We start from the raw sequence: 26,940 nt of genomic DNA, 5'->3' as shown, positions 1-26,940 counted from the left end.
GGTGTTCAGCATGGTTAGAAAAATAGTGACAGAGAATAGAACAAGGATGGACAATTCAACCCTTAACTCAACAATGAGTAGATGAGTGTTATGTGTGTGTATATGTGTAAATAAATGAACACTGAAATTCAAGTATTTCTCTTTATTTATATATATATATATATATATATATATATATATATATATATATATATATATATATATAGCTAGAATTCACTGAAAGTCAAGTATTTCTTATATATATTTGGTGAATTCTAGCTGTAAATATACTCCTCCCCTCTTAACCACGCCCCCAACCACGCCCGCCCCCGACCACGCCCCCCCCACCCCCACCTCCCGAAATCGGAGGTCTCAAGGTTGGCAAGTATGCACTCCACACAAGTCAATAACATCAACAAATCTTTGTGCATTCATGCACAACCTTAAAAGTTTGGTGGACAATATGAGACAGAAAAAGAAGTGGCACAAAACACGTCCTAGAAAGTCAGAGAAAGTTATACATGTAAACAAACTACGGTGAGTTCAAGTACCGCCAAAATTAATAGGACAAAACGGCGCTCGCCAAATACTCGAATCAGTGAAGCTGACAGAATGCTTTATAACAATTAGGGAGGTTTGGGTCATTGTTTGTCCTCCTACAGAAACCATATTAAAACAATAAATATATTTTTTTCCCCTCATCTTTTTCCATTTTTCATACTTTTTTTTAAAAAGCTCCAGAGAGCCACTAGGGCGGCGCTAAAGAGCCGCGCGTCTCAGACCCCTGTTCTAGACCAAAAATCACTTCATATTCTCTACTGCTCGCTAGTGTTACCATATCTGAGTTACTGTGTAGAAATATGGGGAAATAACTACAAAAGTACACTTCATTCATTAACGGTGTTACAAAAAAGATCAGCTAGAATAATACATAATGTTGGATATAGAGAACATACAAATCCTTTATTTATTGAATCAAAGATACTGAAATTCTACGACATAGTGAATTTGCAAACAGCTAAAATTATACATAAAGCAAACTATACCCTGCTACCCAATAATATACAACAATTCTTCTCAAAAAAAGAGGAGAAATATCTTAGAGAAAAATGTAATTTAAAATATTTGTACGCACGTACAACACTTAAGACCTTCAGTATATCAGTATGTGGAATTAAATGATGGAATGGATTAAGCAAAGCAATCAAACAATGTACGAATATGATCCACTTCAAGAAACTCTTCAAACTTAAAGTGTTTACAAAGTACAAAGAAGAAGAACCATGATAAACATTCTGAATTTACTCATCCATCCATTCTTTCATTCTCAAAATAATCTTACTTATCTCATCATATGAAATATAACTTACTTCACCAATTATTATTTATTTTTTTATTTTTATTGTGATTACCTATGGAGTATATTGTGAATAAATTGAGAACAGGAAGTGAACAAAAGTTATAGCTACTGCTATGTAAAAGAAAAGGGGTAGGATTAAATAAGCTCTGCTTCTTCCTACTCCTTTTCGAACATGTTGAAAAGAGAAACTGGAAATTGTGATGTATCATGTCGTATGCTTGCACGTTCGAAATAAACTCAAACTCAAAAAAACTAATTTTCTATGTAGGTGCAGATACAGTGTCGCCAGACTGGCAACTAAAATAGGAAATAAACGGTAGTAATAATAGCCGCTTTAAAACTCCCGCCGTTTATTATTACCCTATAAATTAAAATGATCGAAAAACAGGGATTGATATCCTCACGTTGTTAACGTATTTCCCAATTAAAAACGTCATATTTCAATCTAAGCTTGTATAAACACATTACTGTCCAAACAACTAGCGGGACGTCACATTAACCAAAAGTGTAACAACTGATCAACCGATTCAAATTTACAAAACGAGTAAAGTTGGCACGTTGTGTAAATCGTAAATAAAACCAGAATCCAATTATCTGCTAATCCTTTTCAACCTATATTCAATTGAATAGACAGCAACGACTAGATACTTAAGGTTCGAACTGAGAAACTTTATTTTTTGTAAATATTAATTAGCGCATTTGGAATTTGATGCCTGCAACATGTTTTTAAAAAGCTGGCAAAAGTGGCAAAAAAAAGACTGAGAAAGTTGAGGAATGCTCGTCAAACACTTATTTGGAACATCCAAACAGGCTAATTGGGAACAGGTGGGTGCCATAATTGGGTATAAAAACAGCTTTTTGATTGATTGATTGATTGATTGATTGATTGAAACTTTTATTAGTAGATTGCACAGTAAAGTACATATTCCGTACAATTGACCACTAAATGGTAACACCCTAATAATTTTTTCAACTTTTTTAAGTCTGGGTCCACGTTAATCAATTCATGGTAAAGATTCCATGAAATGCTCAGTCATTCACAAACAAGGGTGGGGCAAGTGTCACCACTTTGTGATTGATTGATTGATTGAAACTTGTATTAGTAGATTGCACAGTACAGTACATATTCCGTACAATTGACCACTAAACGGTAACACCCGAATACGTTTTTCAACTTGTTTAAGTCTGGGTCCACGTTAATCAATTCATGGTAAAGCTTCCATGAAATGCTCAGTCATTCACAAACAAGGATGGGGCAAGGGTCACCACTTTGTGAACAAATGCGTGAGCAAATTGTCGAACAGTTTAAGAACAACATTTCTCAACGAGCTATTGCAAGGAATTTAGGGATTTCAGCATCTGCGGTCCGTCATATCATCAAAAGGTTCAGAGAATCTGGAGACATCACTGCACGTAAGCGTAATAAACATTGAATGCCCGAGACCTTCGATCCCTCAGGCGCTATTGCATCAAAAAGCGACATCAGTGTGTAAAGGATATCACCTCATGGGCTCAGGAACACTTCAGAAAACCACTGTCAGTAACTACAGTTCGTCGCTACATCTGTAAGTGCAAGTTAAAACCCTACTATGCAAAGCCAAAGCCATTTATCAACAACACCCAGAAACGCCGCCGGCTTCGCTGAGCCCAAGCTCATGTAAGATGGACTGATGGAAATTGGAAAAGTGTTCTGACGAGTCCCCATTTCAAATTGTTTTTGGAAACTGTGGACGTTGTGTCCTCCGGACCAAAGAGGAAAAGAACCATCCGGACTTTTATAGGCGTTGAAAAGCCAGCATCTGTGATGTTATGGGGGTGTATTAGTGCCCAAGGCATTGGTAACTTGCAAACCCTGTTTCCATATGGGTTGGGAAATTGTGTTAGATGTAAATATAAATGGAATACAATGATTTGCAAATAATTTTCAACCCATATTCAGTTGAATATGCTACAAAGACAACATATTTGATGTTCAAACTGATAAACTTTTTTTTTTTTTTTTGCAAATAATCATTAACTTTAGAATTTGATGCCAGCAACACGTGACAAAGAAGTTGGGAAAGGTGGCAATAAATACTGATAAAGTTGAGGAATGCTCATCAAACACTTATTTGGAACACCCCACAAGTGAACAGGCAAATTGGGAACAGGTGGGTGCCATGATTGGGTATAAAAGTAGATTCCATGAAATGCTCAGTCATTCACAAACAAGGATGGGGTGAGGGTCACCACTTTGTCAACAAATGTGTGAGCAAATTGTTGAACAGTTTAAGAAAAACCTTTCTCAACCAGCTATTGCAAGGAATTTAGGGATTTCACCATCTACGGTCCGTGACCTTCGATCCCTCAGGGTGTACTGCATCAACAAGCGACATCAGTGTGTAAAGGATATCACCACATGGGCTCAGGAACACTTCAGAAACCCACTATCAGTAACTACAGTTGGTCACTACATCTGTAAGTGCAAGTTAAAACTCTCCTATGCAAGGCGAAGATCGTTTATCAGCAACACCCAGAAACGCCGTCGGCTTCGCTGGGCCTGAGCTCATCTAAGATGGACAGATACAAAGTAGAAAAGTGTTCTGTGGTGTGACGAGTCCACATTTCAAATTGTTTTTGGAAACTGTGGACGTTGTGTCCTCCGGACCAAAGAGGAAAATAACCATCCGGATTGTTATAGGCGCAAAGTTCAAAAGCCAGCATCTGTGATGGTATGGGGGTGTATTAGTGCCCAAGGCATGGGTAACTTACACATCTGTGAAGGCACCATTAATGCTGGAAGGTTCATACAGGTTTTGGAGCAACATATGTTGCCATCCAAGCATTGTTATCATGGACGCCCCTGCTTATTTCAGCAAGACAATGCCAAGCCACATTCTGCAAGTGTTACAACAGCGTGGCTTAATAGTAAAAGAGTGCGGGTACTAGACTGGCCTGTCTGTAGTCCAGACCTGTCTCCCATTGAAAATGTGTGGCGCATTATGAAGCCTAAAATACCATAACGGAGACCCCCGGACTGTTGAACAACTTAAGCTGTACATCAAGCAAGAATGGGAAAGAATTCCACCTGAAAAGCTTCAAAAATGTGTCTCCTCAGTTCCCCGACGTTTACTGAGTGTTGTTAAAAGGAAAGGCCATATAACACAGTGGTAAAAATGCTCCTGTGTCAACTTTTTTGCAATGTGTTGCTGCCTTTAAATTCTAAGTTAATGATTATTTGCACCAAAAAAAAAGTAAAGTTTTTCAGTTGGAGCATTAAATATCTTGTCTTTGCAGTCTATTCAATTGAATAGAAGTTGAAAAGGATTTGGAAATCCTTTATTCTGTTTTTATTTTTGAATTACACAACGCGCCAACTTCACTGCGTTCAGGTTTTGTAATAAAAAAAACCATTCTGAAATGTTTACAAACTAAAATGGAAGAAGACAAACTTATTTAAACACATTAGAAGACAGCAATATTTTGTTTCCTCTGCCAAAAAGTCTATTGTTGGCTATTTATTTTAATTATTAAAAAAATACAACTTTGTTAAAAGATTTGTGTGCATAAGTACTTTTTGAGGACATTCAACAATACCGCGATATTAATGGTAATCAGCCATTTTCTATTTTGTTTTGGTTGCGTTTTTGGAGAAGTCCCCCACCCGCTGCTGAACAGACACGGAACATATTTTGTTGCTTTTGGTTATGATATTTATTTGGTAACTGAGTATATTTTTATTATGTTTATTTTTCTATTTAAAAGATAAAATTGTAATTACAATTGAATTACTAGTGTGTTGCATTTGAAAGGGTATACTTGCATTATTATTACTAGTATGTATTATCATGACATCAGTGGTTAATTTGTTTCTAAGAAGAATAATGATAAGAATAACCCCGTTTATCAGCAATAATTTGTAGGTCAATATATCCTCCAGCAACATTTATCGGCCCAGGCCTGGATATGGCAACACTTTACGGAATCTTTACATCTAAAACACAATACAAATAAAAGTATACTATTTGAAAACAATGCTCACCAGTAGAGTATTACTCGAGTAAATGTGTAATCATTCTGATCCACATCTTATCTTATAACTGCTACCAGTAATTGTTTCCTCGATTAAAACAAGTGTCTTGGAAAAAAACAGAACAAATACCATCTTTTTCAGACTTTACAGTGCACCAGTATTTAAGCCGTACATGTTTCCCATATATAAGCCGCACCTGACTATAAGCCGCAGATATATATGTTATGAACTGAGTTATTTACATAGAAATATTCCGTAAATGTATATTTACATACCTTAATTGTTATGTCTGTCGCACGGCAGTAAAACGGCTGATCAAACAAAACATAAGTCATCGTCATGGACTCACTAGCTGCGGAAGCTAGCTTTCCAATTAGCTAAACAGACTCAAAAAGTCAACGGTGACGTTTTGGTGAATTTACTGAGGAATTTGTGAAACTGAAACAGATACAAAAAGAGTGCCGTTGTAAGTTAATAAGACTAACACAGACACTCGTAAACATGTTAGCATATTAGCTAATACTAACGACGCTAGCTGGCTTCTCTGCATTCCGATAGCACGTGCAAATGTGCATGAACACACTCCTACAGACAACACACATGGGACGCTTTAGTAAGTGAGAATTGTTTTAGTTATATTGTAAAACTTACAAACGTTGCTTGGAGTGATGAATGAAGGATCCAAACGAGTAGAAACGCTATGGACGGCGAGAAGACTAAATGGCACTTTGACTTCCGGTTGAAAGCGCTAAATGGAAGGCGCCAGAGCACGAACAATAAAACACCTTCTCTGTGTATTTTCTTGTTTTTTGTAAACTATTTTTATTATGGCTGTCAGCGAAGAAAAATCCATAAATCCGCGGCACCGGCTTATGAGCCACAGGGTGCGTAGTGTAGGGGGGAAAAGTAGCGGTTTGTAGTCTGGAATTCACGGTAAAGTGATCCAAGTCTTTTGAACGGCTCGCTCAAAAGAGCCATGAATGCCATCTAAGAATACCACCTCATTTCTCGAATGTTCTGCCTAGGTGGGAAGCATGGATGGCGTCCGGAGTGCTTCAAGTCCCCAGGAGTCATTTGTCTACAACAACAGGGACACCGTTGCATCAGCCTGAATGTGTCCGTCCAGAATGTTCCGTAAGCTTCGGTGACGCCACGGAGCTGCCGATCCGCCGGGAAGCAAAACGCACCTTATCGGAGCTCGCCCCGTGCCCTCTCTGCGGGCCGGGGTCCTCCTCGCAGCATCACGAGTGCGATCGGACTTGCCTCGCAGTGCCACCCGCACGCATGATTGACATACCCAGCCCCCTGCCCAGCGGACGCCCAGATGGGTGCGCTCCATGTGGGGGACACGCTGACATGCCGTGTCCCCCGCAGGATATCTACAGGGAACCGTTGCATCTCGCGGATGCCAGGCGCACAGAACTCTCTCCGCCGACTTGTGAGGACTCGGAAGTCTCCGGACCCGGTAGACCTCAGGTCTGTCCGAGGACCTTCCGTGCAGAGGTAGAACTGAAGAGCGCCCGCAGAGAGGTCCGGGTGGCTCCACTCATTGGGTCCAAAAAGCCGACCGGTGGCGTTGCTCCTGGTTCTAGAATGTTCTTCAGGTCCGCCTCGGAGTTCTGCGCGTTCAGGAAAGCCAAGCAAACTATGAAAGCGCGCACGAAGGGAAAGTCCCCCAGCGAGACGACGACGACGCTGCAGCGCAGGCAGAAGAAATCTTACCCGTGCCGAGTCTGCGGCAAGCTCTTCCTCCACCATCTGTCTCTGGACGCTCACTACACGGCCACCTCGTGTGTCGGCGCCGCGCACAAAGGCAAGGCCAAAGAGGCCCACTTAACCGAACACACTCCGAACCATCGGGCGAAGACCGGCCTACCCGGGAGGCCTTCGAAGGCGGAGGAGCCGCGGCTTGACTTCCCCTGCTCCTCATGCACCAAAGTCTTCCCGCTGCAGTCGCAGCTGAGGGAGCACGCCCAGCTGCACGACTCCTCCCAGGCCAGCAGGGAGTGCAGCGTGTGCGCGCAGGAGTTGCACGCCTTCAAGCGGGCGCCGTCCAGGAGAAAGCGCTCCTACCACTGCCTGCCTTGCCGGGAGGGCTTCTCTGCGCTCGACTCCTTCCTGGAGCATTGTCAGGAGCACCTGCGAGCCCGGGGGGATGAGGACGAGGACGAGGAGGAGGACGGCGTCGTCATGGTGGGGTACAAACATCAAGCCGGCGAAGCCTGAGGGACTCCTTCGGGGACTCCTGTTCTGGTGTGGTCCGATACAATGTGGATATTGGTTTGATAGCAGCAAAAAACTAATATCTGACGGTATCGGCTTGCATGGAAAATGTGCGATACAAGCAGTCCTGCGGCGTGCTTACTCGTGTGATATCATGTGCAATGCCAGCAGTCCTGCAGCGTGCTTACTTGTGTGCGATACAAGCAGTCCTGCAGCGTGCTTACTTGTGTGTGATATCATGTGCGATACAAGAAGCCCTGCAGCGTGCTTACTTGTGTGTGATATCATGTGCGATGCAAGCAGTCCTGCAGAATGCTTACTTGTGAGATATCGCATGCGATACAAGCAGTCCTGTAGCGTGCTCACGTGTGTGTGTGTGTGATATGTGCGATACAAGCAGCCGTGCAGCGTGCTTACTTGTGTGTGATATCACGTGCGATACAAGCAGTCCTGCAGCTTGTTTGACGGCGTGGTGCAGTGGAAGAGTGGCCGTGCGCGACCCGAGGGTCCCTGGTTCAATCCCCACCTAGTACCAACCTCGTCATGTCCGTTGTGTCCTGAGCAAGACACTTCACCCTTGCTCCTGATGGGTGCTGGTAGCGCCTTGCATGGCAGCTCCCTCCATCAGTGTGTGAATGTGTGTGTGAATGGGTAAATGTGGAAGTAGTGTCAAAGCGCTTTGAGTACCTTGAAGGTAGAAAAGCGCTATACAAGTACAACCCATTTATCATTTATTTACTTGTGTGTGTGATATCACGTGCGATACAAGCAGTCCTGCAGCATGCTTACTTGTGTGTGTGGGTGTGTGTGTGTGTGTGTGTGATATCACGTGCAATACAAGCGGTCCTACAACGTGCTTAGTTGTGTGTGATATCACGTGCGATATAAGCAGTCCTTTAGTGTGCTTACTTGTGTGCGATACAAACAGTCCTGCAGCGTGCTTACTTGTGAGATATCGCATGCGATACAAGCAGTCCTGCAGCGTGTTTACTTGTGTGTGATATCACATGCGATACAAGCAGTCCGGTAGCGTGCTCACGTGTGTGTGATATAATGTGCGATACAAGCAGCTCTGCAGCGTGCTTACTTGTGTGTGATATCACGTGCGATACAAGCAGTCCTGCAGCTTGTTTACTTGTGTGTGTGATATCACGTGCGATACAAGCAGTCCTGCAGCATGCTTACTTGTGTGTGTGTGTGATATCACATGCAATACAAGCGGTCCTACAACGTGCTTAGTTGTGTGTGATATCACGTGCGATATAAGCAGTCCTTTAGTGTGCTTACTTGTGTGCGATACAAACAGTCCTGCAGCGTGCTTACTTGTGAGATATCGCATGCGATACAAGCAGTCCTGCAGCGTGTTTACTTGTGTGTGATATCACATGCATTACAAGCAGTCCTGCAGCGTGCTTACGTGTGTGTGATATCATGTACGATACAAGCAGCCATGCACCGTGCTTACTTGTGTGTGTGATATCACGTGTGATACAAGCAGTCCTGCAGCTTGTTTACTCGTGTGTGTGATATCACGTGCGATACAAGCAGTCTTACAGCGTGCTTACTTGTGTGTGATCTCACATACAATATAAGCAGTCCTGCAGCTTGTTTACTTGTGTGTGTGTGTGATATCACATGCAATACAAGCAGTCCTGCAGCGTGCTTACGTGTGTGTGATATCATGTACGATACAAGCAGCCCTGCAGCGTGCTTACTTGTGTGTGATATCACGTGCGATACAAGCAGTCCTGCAGCTTGTTTACTCGTGTGTGTGATATCATGTGCGATACAAGCAGTCTTACAGCGTGCTTACTTGTGTGTGATATCACATACGATATAAGCATTCCTGCAGCTTGTTTACTTGTGTGTGTGTGTGTGTGATATCACATGCAATACAAGCAGTCCTGCAGCGTGCTTACTTGTGTGTGATAATCACGTGCGATACAAGCAGTCCTGCAGCTTGCTTACTTGTGTGTGATAATCACGTGCGATACAAGCAATCCTGCAGCTTGCTTACTTGTGTGTGATATCACGTGCGATACAAGCAGTCCTGCAGCGTGCTTGTGTGTGATATCACGTGCGATACAAGCAGTCCTGCAGCGTGCTTACTTGTGTGTGTGATCACGTGCGATACAAGCAGTCCTGCAGCGTGTTTACTTTTGTGATAAGCACACAATTTATTGTATTTTACTAAAGTAATTTACAAACACAACAGATAAGCACACAAGCTAGACATGCGTGATAATAATTGAACAATATTGTAGTGTAAAACAGCACATTTGTCAATACAAACAAGTATCAAATAAAAATTGTGTTAATAAATTATTATGACCACTAGGTGTCACCAAATTACCACCTCAAATTTAAATAGCCTTTTTTTGTAATGTTTGCATTTTTTCAGACCTACTATTGTTCTGAGTAATTTCACTTGATCGCTCATTTTCTAACAAAATAAAAGTATTTACTATGATTTGTGCTGACTGGATTAATATATCGGCCAATCCTCACGGCTCCGAATATCGTATCGGAATTGTAAAAAGTTGTATGGGGACACTCCTGCGTGGAACGTTATGTGCCACAATTGATGTCCTGGCCTTTGTTCATTTCTCAAAGAGCGGCCCTCGGTAGAAAAGGACCCCTGGGTTAGACAAATAAATGTGGTTTAGTCACCGAACCAAAGTTGGATTTAAGATGTGCTTGACTTGTCCGTTAGTTTTCAAAAAGCTGCTGGGAAATAAGTTTTGTTTTCGAAAATGATTAAATACATTACGGTTTTTTTTTGCCGTCATTAAACTGCCTCAAGTGATTTCGCTTGTTATTTGTGTCTAATATGCTTAGCTTTTACTTGACATACAAATGCATTATTCCACTTCAACGTTACTAACCTGCACATATCGAGGACAACATGTCCCAGCTGTTGCTATCATTTTCACCTTTTTATTATATAAATAAATGCATGATGGTGCAGTTTTCAGGTATTATGTTTACATTTGCAGTGATAAATTAAGATAACTGACAAAGTCTAAGGTCACTGAAATTTCGCTTCATGGAGGGGAATTAAAAAAAAACCCGATTTGAGTTATTTGAATTTTATTTTGAAATACAGAAAACTATAATTGGAAAAAAAACAAAAAAACTTATTTTTCAGTACCGAATAGAAATAATTACACTTTAAAGAACGACTCGGTTTTCATTTTAGACTTGATATAACAAAAGTTTAGGTTATCTCCTAGCAAAAACAGACCAAAGCGCATATACAGGTAAAAGCCAGTAAATTAGAATATTTTGAAAAACTTGATTTATTTCAGTAATTGCATTCAAAAGGTGTAACTTGTACATTATATTTATTCATTGCACACAGACTGATGCATTCAAATGTTTATTTCATTTAATTTTGATGATTTGAAGTGGCAACAAATGAAAATCCAAACTTCCGTGTGTCACAAAATTAGAATATTACTTAAGGCTAATACAAAAAAGGGATTTTTAGAAATGTTGGCCAACTGAAAAGTATGAAAATGAAAAATATGAGCATGTACAATACTCAATACTTGGTTGGAGCTCCTTTTGCCTCAATTACTGCGTTAATGCGGCGTGGCATGGAGTCGATGAGTTTCTGGCACTGCTCAGGTGTTATGAGAGCCCAGGTTGCTCTGATAGTGGCCTTCAACTCTTCTGCGTTTTTGGGTCTGGCATTCTGCATCTTCCTTTTCACAATACCCCACAGATTTTCTATGGGGCTAAGGTCAGGGGAGTTGGCGGGCCAATTTAGAACAGAAATACCATGGTCCGTAAACCAGGCACGGGTAGATTTTGCGCTGTGTGCAGGCGCTAAGTCCTGTTGGAACTTGAAATCTCCATCTCCATAGAGCAGGTCAGCAGCAGGAAGCATGAAGTGCTCTAAAACTTGCTGGTAGACGGCTGCGTTGACCCTGGATCTCAGGAAACAGAGTGGACCGACACCAGCAGATGACATGGCACCCCAAACCATCACCCAACCATGCAAATTTTGCATTTCCTTTGGAAATCGAGGTCCCAGAGTCTGGAGGAAGACAGGAGAGGCACAGGATCCACGTTGCCTGAAGTCTAGTGTAAAGTTTCCACCATCAGTGATGGTTTGGGGTGCCATGTCATCTGCTGGTGTCGGTCCACTCTGTTTCCTGAGATCCAGGGTCAACGCAGCCGTCTACCAGCAAGTTTTAGAGCACTTCATGCTTCCTGCTGCTGACCTGCTCTATGGAGATGGAGATTTCAAGTTCCAACAGGACTTGGCGCCTGCACACAGCGCAAAATCTACCCGTGCCTGGTTTACGGACCATGGTATTTCTGTTCTAAATTGGCCCGCCAACTCCCCTGACCTGAGCCCCATAGAAAATCTGTGGGGTATTGTGAAAAGGTAGATGCAGAATGCCAGACCCAAAAACGCAGAAGAGTTGAAGGCCACTATCAGAGCAACCTGGGCTCTCATAACACCTGAGCAGTGCCAGAAACTCATCGACTCCATGCCACGCCGCATTAACGCAGTAATTGAGGCAAAAGGAGCTCCAACCAAGTATTGAGTATTGTACATGCTCATATTTTTCATTTTCATACTTTTCAGTTGGCCAACATTTCTAAAAATCCCTTTTTTGTATTAGCCTTAAGTAATATTCTAATTTTGTGACACACGGAATTTTGGATTTTCATTTGTTGCCACTTCAAATCATCAAAATTAAATGAAATAAACATTTGAATGCATCAGTCTGTGTGCAATGAATAAATATAATGTACAAGTTACACCTTTTGAATGCAATTACTGAAATAAATCAAGTTTTTCAAAATATTCTAATTTACTGGCTTTTACCTGTGTGTGTGTGTGTGTGTATATATATATATATATATATATATATATATATATTTTTTTTTTTTTTTTTCGCGGTTCGGCCTGTCGGAACAAATAATGTGTTGTGGTATCCTGTGTTTGTATATAAAAAATTAAGAATATATTATTCTACCATCATTTGGTCTTTCTGACGGAGAATACAACGCCACATTGTTTTTTTTGTTGTTTTTTTATAAAAGGTGGCCATGTCTCTAACCACTTCCGGTTCCGCAATATTACTTTTTTGGTCAGTATTTTTCGTCCAGTGAGTTTTATTTTTGTTGTATGAAATCTAAAAATCGTTTCTCGTTTTGTAGTTATTGCCATTTGATACGAAAAAAAGAACGATATTTGTTTTTGTATTGGAAAATCAACTTGAGACGATCAGTGCAAGGTTTGGTCATTTGATTTCCTTTTCGTCAATGGATAGCAGAAACACCATAGCAACTGGTTTAATTTAATTTAATTTTAAAATGCAAAAAAATAAAGAAACAACGTTCTTCTTTTGTTTTGTCGAATATCAATAACTGCATTTAAAACTGGTGTGATTTTCATTTTATATTTCACATAAGAAAAAATAAAATGCAGCTGAGATGCTCCAGCACGCCCCGCCACCCCGTAAGGGACGGGCGGTAAAAACTGGATGGATGGATGGAAAATCCCCAGTTAACAGAAACGAAAAAGAGACCAAAACGGATGTTTCATGTGCAGACACCGAAGGTTTGTATTTTCAAAGTAAAACATGGGATAATTACTATAATACCCGTGTGCCTGTTGTTTAATTATTTTAATTTTATTTTAATATACAGAAAACTATAATCGAAAAAAATAATTTTTTTTCAGTGCCGAATATAAATAATTACACCTTAAAGAACGACTCGGTTTTCATTTTAGACTTGATATAGCAAAATTTTAGGTTACCGCTTTACAAAAACAGACCAAAGCAGATGTTTGTTTTGTTTTTTATCACCGGAACCGGAAGCTGGTGTAAACAATGTCGCGGTTTGGCCTGCCGGAACAAATAATGTGTTTTTGTATCTTGTGTTTATATATATGAACTTAAGAATATATTATGCTATCATCATTTGGTCTATTTTTGTTGTATGAAATCTAAAATCTAAATGAAATCGTTTTTAGACCTAGTCATTGCTCTTTGACACGAAAAAAGAACAATATTAGTTTTTGTATTGGAAAATGAACTTGAGACGATCAGTGTATGGTCATTTGGTCATTTGATTTATTTTTCGTCAATGGATAGCAGAAACACCATATCGACTGGTTCATTTTAATTTGATTTTAAAATCCATCCATCCATCCATTTTTTCTACCGCTTATTCCCTTCGGTGTTGCGGGGGGCGCTGCATGGAGCCTATCTCAGCTACAATCGGGCGGAAGGCGGGGCACACCCTGGACCAATCGCCACCTCAACGCAGGGCCAACACAGATAGACAGACAACATTCACACTCACATTCACACACTCGGGCCAATTTAGTGTTGCCAATCAACCTATCCCCAGGTGCATTTTTTTTAAATGCAAAAAAAAACAACCAAAAAACCCATTGTTGTTCTTGTTTGTTGTGAAAGATCAATAACTGCATTTAAAACCGGTGTGATTTTCATTTAAAATGATTGAAAAAATAAATCCCCAGTCAAGAGAAACGAAAAAAACAGACCAAAACGGATGTTTTTTCATTTGCAGACACCGGAAGTTTTTTGTTTTTCAAAGTAAAAGATGGGATAATTACAATGGTACCCGTTTGCCTGTGATTCGGTCTAAAATGTATTTGGAACCCAACACATGAATTATTTTGGACATGGAAAATGAAGAAGAGCATTTAACAAAAAAACAACAAAACAAAAAACCCCAGACCAAACCGGAAGTAGTCATTTTAAAGACTGCCGCAGATTCGAAAAATACTGTAAGATAGTGTTGTGTCATGCGTGATCAAATACTTGTTTGCCTCCACTTTCGTGTGATATGTGCGTAGAGTTTACTCGTTTGGTCGTGTCAAAAATCATTTCTGTGTAGGGCAACAAATACATTTTAGACAAGCACACGAGTACCAAAATATCCATGCTTTTACTTTACAGTGTCAGGAATATATATATATATATATATATATATATATATATATTGTTATGTTATTGTTTTAAATAACACATCGTTGGATGACTTGCAGAACTGTCTTTTAATCACGATCACATATTACAAACGCTTCTTCAACACTCGTGCGTACAAGGTGTGTACCTCTCTCAAGAGTCCTACCTGACACATACTATATATTGGTTCCTAGTCATTTGTAGACTCTTACTACCACCATGTGGTCAAACACTATCATTACATCCCCCTTTCTAAACTAAGCACCCATTGCTAATACAATGTTTGTATTAAACAAATAACTTGTTTTTCTATCTTGACCACATGAATATGCAATCTTTTCAAAAACTATCCATGCACCACAGTATTACAAAACATTTAAAATATTTTAAAAAACATGAACTCTTTAGCTTGTCAATCAGTTTGATATTATACGAGTTCAATAATACACGTAGTCATCATTCACAGGTTTCTTGATCTGCCTTGTAGATCTTCTCAACACAGGTTCAGGATCGTCAGTCACATCTTCATTCATGTGCTGCATTGGCATTGTTTCACAGTCAGTTAGTGTAGATGAAACCTCGGACTCAGCTGTTGCTTGGTTTGAAACAGTCGGTGTAGATGAAACCTCGGACTCGGCTGTTTCTTGGTTTGGAACAGTCTCTGGAACCCTCAGCAAACTGCGACGATTGCGACGTAGTATCTGTCCTTCTTCACTCCTCACAGTATATGATCGTGGTGATGTTTCTTGAAGAACAGTAGCTTTGGTTTTCCAACCATCAGGACCTTCAATTCTCACTGTGTCACTTGGTGATAGTAGTGGGAGCGATTTGGCTGCTTTGTCATAAAACGACTTCTGCTTTAGCTTTTGTTGCTTTAGCTTCCGTTGTACTTTTTGACTCTGCGTTGGTGTAGACATACTTGGTAGCGTAGTACGAAGCTTTCTGTTCATCAGTAGTTCAGAGGGTGACAAGCCACACTCAAGAGGTGTTGCTCTGTAGCTAAGTAGTGCTAGGTATGGATCAGAGTTACTATCCACTGCTTTCTTCAAAAGTTGTTTGAGAATATGTACTCCTTTCTCAGCCTTTCCATTTGACTGTGCGTACAGAGGGCTTGACGTCACGTGTCTGAAATCATAGTGTTTTGCAAATTGCTGCCACTCTTTACTGTTGAAACATGGTCCATTGTCACTCACCACAGTATGCGGTATACCATGTCTAGCAAATATAGATTTGACATGCGTGATCACACAGTTTGATGATGTGCTTGATAGCAAAGCCATTTCAGGGAAATTAGAATAGTAGTCAATTACAACAACATACTCTTTGCCCTTCAAATAAAACAAGTCCATTCCCACTTTCTGCCATGGTGCAGTAAGAACTTCAGGCAATATCATGGGTTCTTTGGTTTGTTTGTTTCTGTATTTTTGACATGTTGAACATCTGCCAATCATGTTGTCAATGTCTTTGTTGATTCCAGGCCAGTATACAGTGTCGCGTGCTCGTCTCTTGCACTTTTCAATCCCTAGATGACCTTCATGGATTCTTTGTAGTATATCCTGCCTCAATGTTTGTGGAATGACTATTCGGTTTCGCTTCAGTAAAAGTCCATCCACAACACTTAGTTCACCTCTAACATGGAAGAACCGTGGGCTGGAACGTGGAGGCCATCCATTCTGCATGTTGGTAATAACACGCTGCAACTCTTCATCTTTTGCCGTTTCCTCAGCGATTTGTTGTGATTTTATGTCTGACACTGGAAGTGTAGCTGACACCATATTCACATGGTTTTGTACATCCTCTTCAGTAGCACTGACGCTGTTTTTCATGGGTGCTCTTGAGAGTGCATCAGCCAGTATCAAGTGCTTTCCAGGTGTGTAGATGAGCTGAAAATCATATGGCTGCATCTTCATCATGAAACGTTGTATTCGTGGTGTCATGTCATTCAAGTTTTTCTTGATGATGGAAACTAGTGGGCGATGGTCTGTTTCTACAGTGAAGGTAGGGAGACCATAAACATAGTTGTGGAAGCTCTGCAGGCCATATGCTAACCCTAGACATTCCTTTTCTATTTGAGCATACCTACATTCAGCCTGTGTCATGGATCGTGATGCATAGGCTACTGGTTTCCAGTGTTCATCATCAGCCTGTAGTAAAACTCCACCCAGTCCATCTTTTGAAGCATCTGTTGACACCTTTGTTTTCTTTGTAGGGTCGAAGAACGTCAGCACAGGTGCAGTAGTGAGTGTTTCCTTCAGTCTCTGCCACTCATTCTCGTGCCTGGACGTCCACTTGAACTCTGTGTCATTGTGAAGGAGTTCACGAATGCAGGATGTTTTCACAGCAAGGTTTGGGATGAACTTGCCAATATAGTTGACCACGCCCAATATACGCTGTACACCTGTCTTGTCTGTGGGACTCGGCATTCTTTGTATGGCGTGTATTTTTTCATCATCAGGTTGAACGCCATGTGCACTGAGCTTGTCTCCCAGAAAAATTATCTCTGACACTCCAAACTGACACTTCTTTTTGTTTAATTTGAGTCCATATTGTTGTACTCTTTCCAACACTTTGGTCAGCCTTTCGTTGTGTTCTTTTGCTGTTCTTCCCCACACAGCAATGTCGTCGATGTACGCTCGCACGCCTTCCAAGCCTTCAATGATATGTTCCATTGCTCTATGGAATATTTCTGATGCAGATTTGATCCCAAATGGTAGGCGTTGGAAGCAGTAGCGACCAAAAGGCGTGTTGAAAGTGCAGTATTTGCTACTGTTTTCGTCTAGTTTGATTTGCCAAAAGCCATTTGACGCATCCAATTTTGAGAAATATTTTGCCCCAGCCATCTCACTGGCTATTTCTTCACGTTTTGGTATTTGGTAGTGCTCACGTTTTATGTTTTCATTCAAGTCTTTTGGATCCATGCATATTCTTAGATCGCCATTTTTCTTTTTCACACAGACCATGGAGTTTACCCAATCTGTTGGTTCCTCAATTTTCTTTATTACACCCAGTGTTGTCATCCGGTCCAGTTCCTTTTTGAGACGCTCTTTAAGTGCTGCTGGAACTCTTCGCGCTGCATGGACAACTGGACGTGCAGTGTGCTGCGATCCACAGCGCTTGCATTGGCACATGACGTCACTCTTCTGCTGTGCAGGCTGCGACTTCCATCCCCTTGACACGACATGCACATTGTCGCCTCCCACGCTGATGGCTGCGGTGGACGCCATTTCACCAAACGTCTTGACGTGCATCTGTGACAATTCTGCTGCATGACAAATTTTAATGGCATTCTCCAACGACAATTCTGTCTCTCTCAACAGTCTTTCTCTGACTTTTTTGTCTTCTATGCCACATACAATCTGGTCCCTTATCATAGAGTCCTTCAGTGTAGCAAAGTTGCAAGTTTGTGCTTTCAGCCTCAAATCAGTCACAAAACTGTCAAAACTTTCTCCATGAGCTTGCACTTTTGAACGGAACACATATCTCTCATATGTCTCATTCTTCTTGGGAGAGCAATGAGCATCAAACTTTTCAATGACAACATCCAACTTGTTTTTTTCATCTGGATTATCAAACACAAAAGTGTTGTAAACTTCAATGGCATGTGGGCCTGCTATTGTAAGCAGTAACGCTACCTTCCTTGCATCCGGCTTATCCTGCAGTGCCATAGCCGCCATGTACAGCTGGAACTGCTGCTTGAAGGTGCGCCAATTGCTGTCGACATTTCCACTTAGCTTCAGCTTTTCAGGTGGCTTCAAATCCATGTCGCTTTTCACAATACACCACTTCAATTTTCGTTCACTCCTGGTACCATGTTATGTTATTGTTTTAAATAACACATCGTTGGATGACTTGCAGAACTGTCTTTTAATCACGATCACATATTACAAACGCTTCTTCAACACTCGTGCGTACAAGGTGTGTACCTCTCTCAAGAGTCCTACCTGACACATACTATATATTGGTTCCTAGTCATTTGTAGACTCTTACTACCACCATGTGGTCAAACACTATCATTACATATATATTTTGCATTTTAAAAATAAATCAAAATAAACCAATCGTTTCAATATCCACTCATAAAAATACAATTCAATGACCAATACTGACCTGTTTGCCCCATTTGGGTTCGTCGGTTACTGCCAGGTGGCGTAGTGGCCAACTAAATCCGGGAGAGGGCGTTACCTGAACTGAACGTTATATCAGTGACGTAGTGGTTTTACGAAGAAGTTAGAAGCACTTCCGGTCGCTCAGCGTGCACGGGACGTTTTCTTCCTTCGGCGGTTGAGTGAAACTCAAAGGCAACGAGCCTCCTTGTCTAAAGGCGAACAAACAAATACACAAAGATGAGTAAGGCACACCCGCCTGAGCTAAAAAAGTAAGTTTTTTTACTCCCACAGCAACTTTCATTGCTACTTTTACCACACGTATACGGTTTGAATTGACGAATAATGGCCGCGCGTCTCGCGCGCCGTTTATACAAGCTAGCAGTTAGCATATATCCACTTAGCATCTGTAATGTGTTAATGTTAATATTCCTAATATATTACAGCATATATTCCCTTAGTATCTGTAATGTGTTAATGTTAATATTCCTAATATATTACAGCATATATATCCACGTAGCCTCTGTAATGTGATCATAATATTTCTATCAATATTCTACAGCATATACATTCACTTAGCATCTGTAATGGGATCATATTAATGTTCCTATTAAAATATTACAGCATATACATTCACTTAACGTCTGTAAAGTGATCATGTTATTATTCCTAAAATATTACAGCATATATTCCCTAAGCATCTGTAATGTGATCATGTTAATATTCCTAATATATTACATCATATATCCACTTAGCATCTGTAATGTGATCATGTTAATATTCCTAATATATTACAGCATATATTCCCTGAGCATCTGTAATGTGATCATGTTATTATTCCTAATATATTACAGCATATATTCCCTTAGCATCTGTAATGTGATCATGTTAATAATCCTAATGTATTACAGCATATTCTTTCAATTAGCATCTGTAAAGTGATCATATTAATATTCCTAATATATTACAGCATATATATCCACTTAGCATCTGTAATGTGATCATAATAATTCTATCAATATTCTACAGCATATACATTCACTTAGCATCTGTAATGGGATCATATTAATGTTCCTATTAAACTATTACAGCATATACATTCACTTAACATCTGTAAAGTAACCATGTTATTATTCCTATAATATTACAGCATATATTCCCTAAGCATCTGTAATGTGGTCATATTAATATTTCTAACAATGTATTACAGCATATACATTCACTTAGCATCTGTAATGTGATCATAATAACAATATTTCCAACAAAATATTACAGCATATACATTCACTTAGCATCTGTAATGTGATCATATTAATATTCCTAATATATCACAGCATATACATTCACTTAGCATCTGTAATGTAATCGTTTTCATTTTCCTACTAAAATAATACAGCATATACATTAACTTAGCATCTGTAATATGATCATGTTATTATTCCTAAAATATTACAGCATATATTCCCTTAGCATCTGTAATATGATCATCTTAATATTCCTAATATATTACAGCATACATTACCTTAGTATTTGTAATCTGATCATATTAATATTTCAACAAACAATATATTACAGTATAAACATTCACTTAGCATCTGTTGTGTGTTCATATTGATATTTTTAACAATATTTTACAGCATATACATTCCCTTAGCATCTGTAATGTGATCATGTTAATGTTCCTAATATATTAAAGCATATATATCCACTTAGCATCTGTAGTGTGATCATAATAACAATATTTCCAACAATATATTACAGCATATACATTCACTTAGCATCTGTAATGTGATCATATTAATATTCCTAATATATTACAGCATATACATTCATTTAGCATCTGTAATGTAATCTTATTAATTTTCCTACTAAAATATTACAGCATATACATTAATTTAGCATCTTAGTGATCATGTTATTCCTAAAATATTACAGCATATATTCCCTTAGCATCTGTAATATGATCATGTTATTAGTCCTAAAATATTACATCATATATTCCCTTAGCATCTGTAATGTGATCATATTAATATTCCTAATATATATCAGCATAAATTCCTTTAGTATTTGTAATCTGATCATATTAATATTTCATTAAACAATACATTACAGCATAAACATTCACTAAGCATCTGTAATGTGTTCATATTGATATTTTTAACAATATTGTACAGTATATACATCCCCTTAGCATCTGTAATGTGTTCATATTGATATTTCTAACAATATTTTACAGCATATACATTCCTTTAGCATCTGTAATGTGATCATGTTAATGTTCCTCATATATTACAGCATATATATCCACTTAGCATCTGTAATGTGATCATAATAACAATATTTCCAACAATATATTACAGCATATACATTCACTTAGCATCTGTAATGTCATCATATTGATATTCCTAATATATTACAGCATATACATTCACTTAGCATCTGTAATGTAATCATATTAATTTTCCTACTAAAATATTACAGCATATACATTCACTTAGCATCTGTAATGTGATCATACTATTCCTTAAATATTACAGCATATATTCCCTCAGCATCTGTAATGTGATCATATTAATATTCCTGATATATTACAGCATACATTCCCTTAGCATTTGTAATCTGATCATATTAATATTTCAACAAACAATATATTACAGCATAAACATTCACTTAGCATCTGTATTGGGTTCATATTAATATTTCTAACAATATTTTACAGCATAAACATTCCCTTAGCATCTGTAATGTGATCATGTTAATGTTCCGAATATATTACAGCATATATATATCCACTTAGCATCTGTAATATGATCGTAATAATAATATTTCCAACAATATATTACAGCATATACATTCACTTAGCATCTGTAATGTGATCATATTAATATTCCTAATATATTACAGCATATACATTCACGTAGCATCTGTAATGTAATCGTATTAATTTTCCTACTAAAATATTACAGCATATACATTCACTTAGCATCTGCAATGTGATCATGTTATTCCTAAAATATTACAGCATATATTCCCTTAGCATCAATAATATGATCATGTTATTATTCCTATTATATTACAGCATATATTCCCTTAGCATCTGTAATGTGATTGTATTAATATTTCTAACAATATATTACAGCATATACATTCACTTGGCATTTGTAAGGTGATCCTAATCATATGCCCATTAATATATTACTTGTTTACAGGTTTATGGACAAGAAGCTTTCACGTAAGTACACCACCACTGGACACACAAACATTTGTAAGACTGTGATAATTGTGGAGAAATATGTGCATGCAATACGAAAGGGTGACCACCAATCATGGTTTTTCGTTGGGCCATTAAATGATGGCTATTAGTGCAGCTCTAACAGAATATAAATGGAAATAGGTGTTTGTCAAATAAATATCAAAGTATTTTTGCAAGCTATTTTCATTTAAATAGATTTGCGAACATTATGTTGTTGTTTTTTTTTGTTATTTTGTTCAGTAAGACTTGGATGGGAAAAAGGCTAATATTTATTCACAGGTATATATTTTTTTTTTAATACAGAAGAGATATTTATATCAGTATTTAATTCCAGCCTACTTAAATGTGTCTTTGCTTTTCAGTTAAAATTCAAGTATCGATTTTCACTCTACCGGGCCCAGTGTCCTGTTTTTTTTTTTGGTGATCAGAATATGATCACCCTGCTGAATAAGTCCCAATTCCGTATGAAGATGGACATGTTGCATGGTATTAAGGCTGCAACAACTAATCGATTAAATCGATCAAAATCGATTATAAAAATAGTTGGCGATTAATTTAGTCATTGATTCATTGGATCTATGCTATGCGCATGCGCAGAGGCTACTTTTGCTTTTTTATTTTTTTATTTTTATAAACCTTTATTTATAAACTGCAACATTTGCAAACAGCTGAGAAACAATAATCAAAATAAGTATGGTGCCAGTATGCTGGTTTTTTCCAATAAAATACTGGAAAGGATAGAAATGTCGTTTGTCTCTTTTATCCGATTATTAATCGATTAATCAAAGTAATAATCGTCAGATTAATCGATTATCAAATTAGTTGTTAGTTGCAGCCCTACATGGTATTAAATATTAAAAATGGCGGTCTGTGTTCCATCAGGAGGATCAGAATGAATTTGGAAACAGTATTGAGTGGTTTCGCCTTCAAATGTTAAATAACGATGTGTGTGGTGTTTAGTGAAGTTGAACGGAGGCAGGCACGTGCAAGGCATCCTGCGAGGATTCGACCCGTTTATGAACCTGGTGATGGACGACTGTCTGGAAATGGGACCAATCGGACAGCAGCATACCATCGGCATGGTGGTCAGTATCTCTTTCACTAGGAAGTCATTCATTAGAAAACACAAGATCGTAATTGTTGTGTTCTTTTTTGCCATTCGGCTCTCATCCCGGTGCCACCCCGATGTGTAGTGACAGTTAATAAAGCGCCAAATAAATCCAATCCAATATTCTAATTCTTAACCAAACTGTTTTGTTTTCTCCAATTCGGCATCAATGTTTGTGCAAAGAAGTGCTGTTAATTTTGAATTGTATTGACAAAGGTAGCCATTTAGGTGTGTCCACACACTAGTAAGTGCAGTCCGCCCTTGTTTATTGCTGTTAATTGGTTCATTTTTCAGAAGTAGAAATCAATAACAAATCAAATATTTTCATGGCTTGAGAATAAAAAAAGACCTGTTTTCGACCTTCTAAATATCTTTTTTTACTTTATGAGAGCCCTTTAGTCATGAAATAACAATCAATCAAATATACTTTGAGATGGGTATCATTCACATTTGAATCTATAACGGTACCAATTTTCGGTGCTTTTGTTTGTGTCAATAAATGCTAGTTTTTGATTAAAAAAAAAAGTTTTTTATGCAAAATTAAAAAAAATTAGCTGATTATAATTGGCGTCCAGTTGTTATATTGTGTTTTATTATCAGATTTGGGGTTAAATCACCAAAAATGATTCCCGGGCGCGGCACCGCTGCTGCCCACTGCTCCCCTCACCTCCCAGGGGATGGGTCAAATGCAGAGGACACATTTCACCACACCTAGTGTGTGTGTGACAATCATTGGTACTTTAACTTAACTTTAACTTTATAAGTTTCATTTGCAAATATGACACTAAGTTACAATAGTCCATGACGTTAGTTTGAGTTTTTTTTTTGTTGCGCCCAAAAAAGTGTTAATACTGTAAGTATCATACTTATTATGCACCAGCTGTTTGACTGAAATGAGCATCTAAGTTTTAGGTTCCATTAGCACATTTGGAGGAGTGTTGAAATCGCCATGTAAAATCGATGATGCTAATGAGTAGCTGGTCAACAGCAAAGCCAATGTATATTAGCATTGAGCCAGTGCATTTTTGGAAAAGTGGAGCATTACTTTTTGAGTCACTTGCTTTGTTGGTATGTAACATTGCAACATTACCTAGAAGTAGTTTGGCTGAGTTCGCTCTCAGTGCTGCTGAAGTGGTCGCCAAGTGCCGGTGAGTCGGCTACCAGTACTGTAACATGGCACCGTTGGATTTAACATGAATCTGTGCCCGGTATGATTGCTGGGATACGATCAGTGCCAAAACAAGAACCAAATTCGGTACCCATCCCTAAAGTTTAGTAAAGCTTTCTGAGACTGAGCTAATCAGTGGCTTTCATACTGAACAGCATGCTCTGGTTGGTTTGGGCTCGCTTAGTGACCTATATACTGTAGTAATTATATTTTTTATTTATTTAGACATATTTATGCTTCGAAAGGCTTAATTTAGGACCAAAACATTTTGGAATATGCTTTTAGGAAATTACTAAAATATCCCAAAAAAATGTGGAACGTGGCAAGGGCAAACTTTATTCCATGAATCTTTGCAAACTGGTGTTTATTTTATGATTCATAGGGATATTTTATGTATTTTAAACCCTCCACACACTGTTAATAAACACTTAACACTTTCTATACTAATGTAAAATATTGCTACTTATTAAAGTGATGGCGGTGTCCCAAGTGAGGAACAAAGTTATGTAGTTGTACTTTTTTTTTTTTTTTTTTTACATAACCAACTCAGCTACAAGCAGATCATGATAGTTCCTACACGTACAAAGTAGGTCTGCTCTCCGTTAGATACATACATTTTAATAATGATACACATTTTTATTTTGTCATGCATCGAGACATGGGACAAAATACTCAGTGGCCTAGTGGTTAGAGTGTCCGTCCTGAGATCGGTAGGTTGGGAGTTCAAATCCCGGCCGAGTCATACCAAAGACTATAAAAATGGGACCCATTACCTCCCTGCTTGGCACTCAGCATCAAGGGTTGGAATTGGGGGTTAAATCACCAAAATGATTCCCGGGCGCAGCCACCGCTGCTGCCCACTGCTCCCCTCACCTCCCAGGGGGTGATCAAGGGTGATGGGTCAAATGCAGAGAATAATTTCGCCACACCTAGTGTGTGTGTGAAAATCATTGGTACTTTAACTTTAACTTTAAATGATGTTTCGAACCATAAAGGAAATACAAGCATTAAAAATGTATTAGGAGCTACTTTTTAAATAAAAAGGGAAAAAACAGTGAAAATGTAAGAAAAATGAGCAAATAATCAGAATTTAATGAGGAAAAAAGCAGATTTTTAAAAAATATATAATTTTTAATGTACTTTGTCACCTCTAACACTAAGTTGTGTCTTTAAATATGCATATATATTTGTGTGTGTTGTATAATAAAAAAACATTTTAAATTAAGAAATAGCTTTTCACTGAAAAGTCAAAGTATGCGGCCATTGTGCTATTTTTTTTATTTAAAAAAAAAACTAAAAAGAGATACATATTTAAAGACAGCTTTGTATTATAGGTGACTAAGTATATTATTAGTTAGAAGATTACTTCCTCTTTTTTTCTTACATTTTTACTGTTATTTTTCCCCATGTAAGAATAGAATACAAATAATATGATTGCGTAATTGCATAACCTAGTACAGTGGTTCTCAACTTTTTTTCAGTGATGTACCCCCTGTGAACATTTTTTTTTCATTCAAGTACCCCCTAACCAGAGCAAAGCATTTTTGGTTGAAAAAAAAGAGATAAAGAAGTAAAATACAGCACTATGTCATCAGTTTCTGATTTATTAAATTGTATAACAGTGCAAAATATTGCTCATTTGTTGTGGTCTTTCTTGAACTATTTGGGAAAAAAAAGATATAAAAATAACTAAAAACTTGTTGAAAAATAAACAAGTGATTCAATTATAAATATGTCCACAAAAAATCTAGCTGTCAACACTGAATATTGCATTGTTGCATTGTAATGAATGGAATAGCCTACTTGATTTGATGTTCAGTTTATGAACTTACATTCATACTTTGTTGAAGTATTATTCAATAAATATATTTATAAAGGACTTTTGAATTGTTGCTATTTTTAGAATATTTAAAAAAAAAAATTTACGTACACCTTAGCATACCTTCAAGTACCCCCAGGGGTACGCATACCTCCATTTGAGAACCACTGATCTAGTATGTCAAAAATTCTGCCTGTACAAAAATATTGATGTTCAGTTACACATTTAACAGTGTTGATTGTGGTTGGGGTAGTTTTTCATAAATTAGTATTTATTTTTTCTAATTAACTAAATTTAATTTATGTTTTAAGTAAAATGTATTTTTATTTTGAGAGCTTCTAATATTTTAGGGGGTGTCCAAACTTTTCCACCAGGAGCCACATACTAAAATGTTTTGGTGGAAAAATGTATGACCCCCTAAACTAAAGTATCGCTATTTTGATTTGAAAATGGATATTACAGCATAAAGATCTTGTATCAGGGGAAATACTGGTGGGAAAAGGCAAGTGTCAGAAGAGTAAAGATGTTTTTGTTTTCATGTTGTAGGTCATCAGAGGTAACAGCATCATCATGTTGGAAGCCTTGGAGAGAGTCTGACAGGAAGAGATGTGGTGTCTGTCCATTTTTTTCTTTTTTTTTCTACTTTGTTAGCAAAAGGACTGTTTTTGTGTAAAATGTTGAATTTGTGAATAAAACATTTTCGTTTGTACTTTGAACCTAGATTTAAACATGCGTCGTTTCTTCACACAGCCACAAACTTAAGAGTTTAGAGTAAGTCTATTTTGGGGTACTTTTAAGTCCTTTCCTAAGTACATTTTTACAGCAAAATTAGAGCCAATGTCAAGGATGTAACTACAATAATAACCACGATAAAAACTCATGAAGTTAAATAAAAATACAGAAAAACCGTCGTTGATGACCACACTGAGAAAATGATGGACCTACTAGCATTA

At 38.3% G+C, this 26,940-nt stretch overlaps 2 protein-coding genes across 2 annotated transcripts in view; both read left to right on the top strand.

Moving 5' to 3' along the window:
* Positions 1 to 8,031, top strand: part of LOC133570589 (uncharacterized) — a 9,576-nt gene extending 1,545 nt beyond the window's left edge. Inside the window, exon 2 of the mRNA XM_061923274.2 lies at positions 6,377 to 8,031. Coding sequence (XP_061779258.2) covers positions 6,390 to 7,577 — 1,188 coding nt within the window. The 5' untranslated portion in view covers positions 6,377 to 6,389 and the 3' untranslated portion in view covers positions 7,578 to 8,031. The remainder of the gene's footprint in view (positions 1 to 6,376) is intronic.
* A 10,734-nt stretch (positions 8,032 to 18,765) lies between these two features.
* snrpg (small nuclear ribonucleoprotein polypeptide G) lies at positions 18,766 to 26,703 on the top strand. The gene is made up of 4 exons (XM_061923262.2): positions 18,766 to 18,911; positions 21,849 to 21,871; positions 22,853 to 22,977; positions 26,534 to 26,703. Exons 1-4 carry the CDS (start codon positions 18,880 to 18,882, stop codon positions 26,582 to 26,584), a joined length of 231 nt encoding a protein of 76 aa, XP_061779246.1. The 5' UTR covers positions 18,766 to 18,879; the 3' UTR covers positions 26,585 to 26,703.
* Positions 26,704 to 26,940: the final 237 nt, after the last annotated feature.

The sequence above is a fragment of the Nerophis lumbriciformis genome, linkage group LG01 (assembly GCF_033978685.3).
Source record: "Nerophis lumbriciformis linkage group LG01, RoL_Nlum_v2.1, whole genome shotgun sequence".
Lineage (NCBI taxonomy): Eukaryota > Metazoa > Chordata > Actinopteri > Syngnathiformes > Syngnathidae > Nerophis > Nerophis lumbriciformis.
This window is presented reverse-complemented; position numbering and strand designations above follow the sequence as displayed.